At 52.7% G+C, this 6,477-nt stretch overlaps 1 protein-coding gene across 1 annotated transcript; it reads left to right on the forward strand.

The window, feature by feature from the left end:
* Positions 1–1,657: 1,657 nt before the first annotated feature.
* TENT5A (terminal nucleotidyltransferase 5A) lies at positions 1,658–3,876 on the forward strand. The gene is made up of 2 exons (XM_086461438.1): positions 1,658–2,092; positions 3,097–3,876. Exons 1-2 carry the CDS (start codon positions 1,658–1,660, stop codon positions 3,874–3,876), a joined length of 1,215 nt encoding a protein of 404 aa, XP_086317564.1.
* Positions 3,877–6,477: the final 2,601 nt, after the last annotated feature.

Below are 6,477 nucleotides of genomic sequence, written 5' to 3' on the forward strand. Positions count from 1 at the left end.
CAGTCCCCCACCCACACCCCCCCCCGGCTTTGGCGAAGCGCCTGGTTGGGGAGGTCGCGCGTCACGCCGCCGCGCGCCCCCATTGGCCCCTCCTGCCGCGCGTCACAAAACTGCGAACGGTGACGCAACGCCGTTCTCCGTGTGTGTGTCTGGGTGGGTGCGGGTGCGTGTCTCCCCGCTTCCCCGCGCGCAACCTGCGCGCTTGCACCGCGGCGCTGCGCGGAGTGCGCAACCAGGCGCCCCTCCTGAGCCCGCGGGTGCCGCTGCGCTTGGTGTTTAATCATGTCTATGTGCACATTCGGCACTTTAACAGGTGAAAACCATGCAGATCCCTCTATCGTTAATAAAAAATACAATAATTAAAACGTCAGTGAAAATTTCATATACGTTTACACAGTCCGTGTGTGTTATACAAGCTGTTTTTCCCCCTCGGCAGTTGCCGAAGTTGTACTTCACAGGCAGGACGGGCACCGACCGGACCGTGCGGTTCGGGCTTCCTCTTTCCCCCGGGCCGGCGGGGCGGGCAGGGCAGGCACGGCGCGGTGCCCCCGCGCTGCCGCAGGCGACTTTGAAAATCTCGGTCAGGAGCTGAGCTGCGCAAACCGCACGGTCCGGGATCCTCGGCATCTGCTCGGAGCGGGGCTCTTGCCAAATTCCGGCGCTCTGGTATGAAGTTTGGCTGTGCCTGGGATGACCGGGAATGGCGGGGGGGGGGGGGGGGGGGCGGGGGGGGAGGGGGCTGGTAAAAAAGGCAGGGGGAAAAAAAAAAATCGGGAATGTATGGCAGCGCGGAGCTGAGTATCTCCGTGCGCGCATCTTGGCAGGGCAGGAGCCGGTGGGGTCGGCGCATCCCACGGGTGCCGGGGGTGGGGTGGGTGTACACTTGTTGCCTCCCCCCTCGGCGAGCGGCCAAAACCGCGCGGGAGGGAGGTTGCGCTGCGCGGGTTTTCCAGTGGGGCCGCGCGTGGGGCGGGGCGGCCGCGCTGTGCCGCGCTGCTGGGCGCTCCGCCGGCGCGGAGGGGCGGGCCGTGCCGTGCCGTGCCGTGGTGCGGCGGCGGGGGGCCGGCGGGGCGGCCCGTGGGTGCGCGGGGCGTGGGCGTGCCGGGGGCACCGCCGAGGCCGGCCATGCAGATGGAGGGGGCGGGACGCGGGCGCCGTGACTCGGAGCCCCGGAAGAGCGGAGAAACCCCGTATAAAAACTACTGGGGACCTTTCCTGGGCAGAACTACGAAAGCTCCGGAGACGGCGGCAGCCCGCGGCGGCGGCGAGCGGGGCGGCGGGCGGCTCGGGGCGGCCTCTGCCCCGGCGGGGGCGCGGGGAGCGGCGCAGGCGGCGGCTCTGCAGGTCGAGCGCCTTCCCCTGCCCTGCAGTACCGCCTGGCTCCGGCGGGCTTTCCCCCCTCCCCCTCCTCCGCGCCTTTTTTTTTTTTTTTTTAAATTTACTCCATAGGTGTGTCCCCCCCCGTCTTTCTCCCACCGCGGGAAGCGGCGGTGGGCGCCGTCCGGCGGTGCGGGGGGAGCCGCAGTTTGCGCGCCGCTGCTGACCGCTCGCTTTTCCTCCTCTTTTGCTAGGGGCGGAGGGAGAGGGGCGCCGGGGGGGCGGTGAGGACCCGGAGCGCTGCCATCCAGCCCGGGGAGGCGGCTGCCGCGCACCCACCATGGCAGACGATGAGAAGGCCGGCGGCGGCCCCGGCGGGAGTTACGCGGGCGGCTGCGAGAGCGCTCACTGCAACGTGCTGAGCTGGGAGCAAGTGCAGCGGCTGGACCGCATCCTCAGCGAGACCATCCCCATCCACGGCCGCGGCAACTTCCCCACGCTGGCCATGCAGCCCCGCCAGATCGTCAAGGTGGTGCGGAGCCGGCTGGAGGAGAAGGGCATCGGGCTGCGGGACGTGCGGCTCAACGGCTCGGCCGCCAGCCACGTCCTCCACCAGGACAGCGGCCTGGGCTACAAGGACTTGGACCTCATCTTCTGCGCCGACCTCAAAGGGGAAGCCGAGTTTCAGACTGTGAAGGACGTGGTCTTGGACTGCCTCTTGGATTTCTTACCCGAGGGGGTGAACAAGGAGAAGATCACGCCGCTCACCCTCAAGGTAATCCTGCCCTGTGCCCGGGCGCCCGGAGCGGGCAGGTGTCAGCGCCTGCCTGCGGGGAACGGGGCCCCTTCCCCGCCGGGGGTGGACGGGTGCACGGAGGGGCGCGGCTCCCCCCCCCCCCCCCCCCCCCCCCCCAGCCCCCGGAGACCGACAGGGACCGTCAGTGGTATTTTCACCCCACACTTAAAACCGAGGAGGAGCTGGCGGTAAATCGCCCTGGCCGGGGCTCCTCAGTATTAATTACTGTCCCCCCCGTGGGATGCGCTGGGAGCGCTGACCCACCCGGGCCGTGGGGGCGCACGGCCCTGCACACCTCCCCGCTCGGCTCTGCGGCAGCTCGGCTTGCCGGACCCGGTTTCCCGGGGCGGCTGGCGGGGGAGAGGTTCAGTGGCTCTAGTGTCTGCTAGAAGGAAGCACCGGCTGCAGGGCATGCTTTCTTGTGGGCTGAATGCCCCAGCGGGGAGGCGTGTGCCCTTCTCTCGGGGACAGTTCGCTCAGAGTTAATTTGGCTCTGCCAAGTACCTTTACGATTTTTTAGAGGGATTTTTTGGAGTATGAGGTGGATTTGTAGAACCTGCACTGAAAGAGCAGAGTTGAGGGAGGTGAACACTTGCCAACCTTGTTTTGTGGGGAGGGGAAAGAGAAGTGGAAACCGATAAAGATTTCTTACCTGGTTGTAGTGGTGACCTTTTCTGTGTGGGTGCATGGACATTTGGAATGTGTGCCATGGGCTTCATGTGTAGATGTATATAGAAGTGATTGAAAGAAGCAGCATTGCCAGTCCCAGCAGATCACGCTCCCCTATTATCCTCTTGCAGTGACAGTACTCCAGGCTCTCACATGAAGCATCCAGTTTGTACCTGCAGGCTCCACGAAATCTTTTACGAAACACAAGGATTGGGGGGGGGGGGGGGGGGGGGGGAATATGCAAACAAATGCAGCAAAGGGGAAATTTCTTGCATCTGTGTCTTCATTTGCTCATTTTGTCTTTCCAATTATAGGAGGCTTATGTGCAGAAAATGGTAAAAGTATGCAATGACTCAGACCGATGGAGTCTCATCTCCCTGTCCAACAACAGTGGCAAAAATGTGGAGCTGAAATTTGTGGACTCTCTGAGGCGGCAGTTTGAATTCAGTGTCGATTCCTTTCAAATCAAGCTGGACTCCCTGCTGCTTTTTTATGAGTGCTCAGAGAATCCAATGACTGAAACTTTTCACCCGACTATCATTGGTGAGAGCGTCTATGGGGATTTCCAGGAAGCCTTTGATCACCTCTGCAACAAGATAATCGCCACCAGAAACCCGGAAGAAATCAGAGGAGGTGGTCTTCTGAAGTACTGCAACCTTTTGGTAAGGGGCTTTAGGGCTGCCTCTGAATCCGAGATTAAGTCCCTGCAGAGATACATGTGTTCGAGGTTTTTCATTGACTTCTCAGACATTGGAGAACAGCAGAGAAAGCTGGAGTCCTACTTGCAGAACCACTTTGTGGGATTAGAGGACCGCAAGTATGACTATCTCATGACCCTTCACGGTGTGGTGAATGAGAGCACAGTGTGCCTGATGGGACATGAGAGGAGACAGACTCTGAATCTGATCACCATGCTGGCCATCCGGGTCCTAGCCGAGCAAAATATCATCCCCAATGTGGCCAATGTCACCTGCTATTACCAGCCAGCCCCATACGTAGCAGATGCCAACTTCAGCAATTACTATATTGCCCAGGTTCAGACGGTGTTCCCTTGCCAGCAGCACACATACTCTACTTGGCTGCCCTGTAATTAAGGACTGAAATTAGTAGACCTGGTGGGGAGAACGTTTTCTAAGATGTAGGAAGGGGCGACGCGTCCCTTTGAAATGGGGTGTTTTGTGCAATGATGATCTGCTCTAGTTTTCAAGCTTGGGAAAAGCTTGTGGTTCTTCTAACAAATAACGGGAGCATGATCGAGAAAGAGCCCCAAAATAATTGGATCCTACCCCAGAGCACAAGAGGCCTGTCATTAAAAGCAACCAGCTTCCCCTGAAATAAGTGAGGGAGGAATGCTTGATGACAATATGGGTTGGCAATATCTGCTCCCATAGCTTTGGCATAGAGAAGGTGGGAAAGCCTTATTTTCTTTTATTTTTATTCTTACTCTAGAATGGGATCTGCAAAAGGGAGACTATGAAAGAAACAAAACAAAAAAAAACAACAAAAAGAAAAAAATTCACAAAAAACAATTCTATATATATTCAGGAATTAAAAGTTAGAGGCATAAAGCAGAGATAAGCTGAATAAAAATGTATATTGGAATTACTGCATTTGGGGCTTGCAGCAAGTGCCGTCTATGGATTGACCGTGTAGAATGTATAGCTTGCTTGACTAGAATGCTTTACCAGAAACAGCTTGCTCCAAATGAACAGTAGTGGATTGGTACAGTTAGAAAAACAGAAACACGTACGATGACAAAGTCCATTATTTCCAGCTGTGTGCGTGCCTCACATTTTAAAAATGTGAGAATGCAGGAAAACCAGCTGTGGCAAACAGAATATACTCAAGGACCAAAGATTTCACAAATAAGTTATCTGAGCAAAGAAGATACAGTAGAGTATATATATATATATAAAAGAAAAGATGTTGCTATATTTGTACACACCAACAGTAATCAAAAGTGCCTGATGCCTTCATAAAATTTGAAGTGAGAAAAAAATATAGTTTTGTGGTTTAACCATGCATTTTGTTTTATCAGGGACACAAGGATTAAAAAAAAAAACAACCCATAAGCTTGTGAATAAGTGGTGGAGGAAATGCCCTATTTTTTTTCTTGGCAAATACCTGTATAGAGTTAATGTTATGTCGGTGTGCTATTATCCTAGGTACGTGTGTGTATGTGTGTATATATGTTTGTGTGTGTATATATGTACATGTTTTAGGTGTATATCTATATATACACACACAATATATATATTAATGTGGTCTAGGAAAAATGTAGCAATTAAGGAATGTTTAAATAAAGTACTATGTGTTTTCCAGTTTGCAACAGGATGTCATAGGACAGTGGGCACCTTGCAGTGAATTTTTAACCCACACCTGAGAAATTTGGAATAAATGAACCAGTCAGGATTAAGGTGGGATTCAGATAATGTCTTTGATTGCAAGAATTACAGTAGTTCAGTGGGTTGCTTGTGAGCCATATTAATTCCACAGATGGAGAAACATATGACTAGCTGATTTTTTTTAACTATTTTGTACTGTAATGCCATTTTGACATTTAACCCACTAATGTTGTGACTGCATACCTCCATGATGTGTAATTCAGTGGAACGTGGATCAAAGATAGGTTTATTTAAACCCCCTGACAGCTAAAGAATATTGTATTAGTTGGTGATTTGAACACTAATTGTTAATATTTAAAGGAGTATTTTTAATAGAATGCATTACGCATTCCAGGACCACTAGAGTTTAGCAAATGTGAAATGAACCCTTTTTAAAGTGTTGCACGATTGCTTAAAATTATATTTTATATATATATATATTATATATATATATTTTTATGCAAATATTAAACATCTTTGATCTGGTTGTCACACTGCATTTACAATTTCAGTACTGTACTTTATTTAAATGGAATCACTTTACATTGGAACAATAACTATTCACTTTCATTTCCTCTCCCAAAAGACCGGCAGGGGGAAAAAAAATCAACCTCCGCTGTCGTTTTCACTTCAGTGCCATCTCTGAAGGTGTTAAATTCTTTGTTGGGCTTTGAAAACCTAATGACTAAGTGACACTTGACTCTAATATTTTGCTATTTTTTACTGAGGAAAAAAAAAAAAAAAGAAAAGGGAATTCAGGCTTTTGAATGAAAACTCGCCTGGTTGCAGGCAGGGTCTGGTGTTGGAGGAGGCAGGGGCAGGGGAGAGGATGGGTGTCCTGGCAGTATGTTTTCCCTGCGGAGTGAGTAAGGTACATCTATTTTTGTCGCGCTTTGTACTTTTCACTCTGGAGGCAATTTAATAGCAACCCGATTTGTTTACCGAAGCACCTTCCCTGTGAGCCCTTCAGGAAACATAAAAGCTGGTTCATTGCCATTCCCGGCATTGGCTCGCAGACCTCGTCCCCGTCTCCCCTTCTCTTCGTCCTGTGCTGGCTGCAGCCTCCCGCCAGGCTTCTCACCCCCTGGTCCCTGCCAGGTCCCCCTCCAGCCCCTCAGAGGGGTCCGGGCTGGGTGCTCCTGGCCTGCTATTTCCCCTTGCCTCCAGCTCCTGGGAGGGTTTGCTAGCGGAAGCTACGGGGAGGGCTGGGGAAATAGGATCAGCTGGTAATGTGGTATGTCTTCTCTCGCCACAACTATTTGCAGCAAATAAATGAGTCATCCGCTCTGTAAAAGGGTTTGAGAATCTATA

The sequence above is a fragment of the Leptosomus discolor genome, chromosome 2, assembly GCF_034619465.1.
Source record: "Leptosomus discolor isolate bLepDis1 chromosome 2, bLepDis1.hap2, whole genome shotgun sequence".
Taxonomy (NCBI): domain Eukaryota; kingdom Metazoa; phylum Chordata; class Aves; order Leptosomiformes; family Leptosomidae; genus Leptosomus; species Leptosomus discolor.

Coding starts and splice junctions, on each gene's coding strand:
- TENT5A (XM_086461438.1), top strand. CDS start 1,658: ATGGCAGACGATGAGAAGGCCGGCGGCGGCCCCGGCGGGAGTTACGCG. Junction 2,093..3,096: donor TCACGCCGCTCACCCTCAAG/GTAATCCTGCCC, acceptor TTCCAATTATAG/GAGGCTTATGTGCAGAAAAT.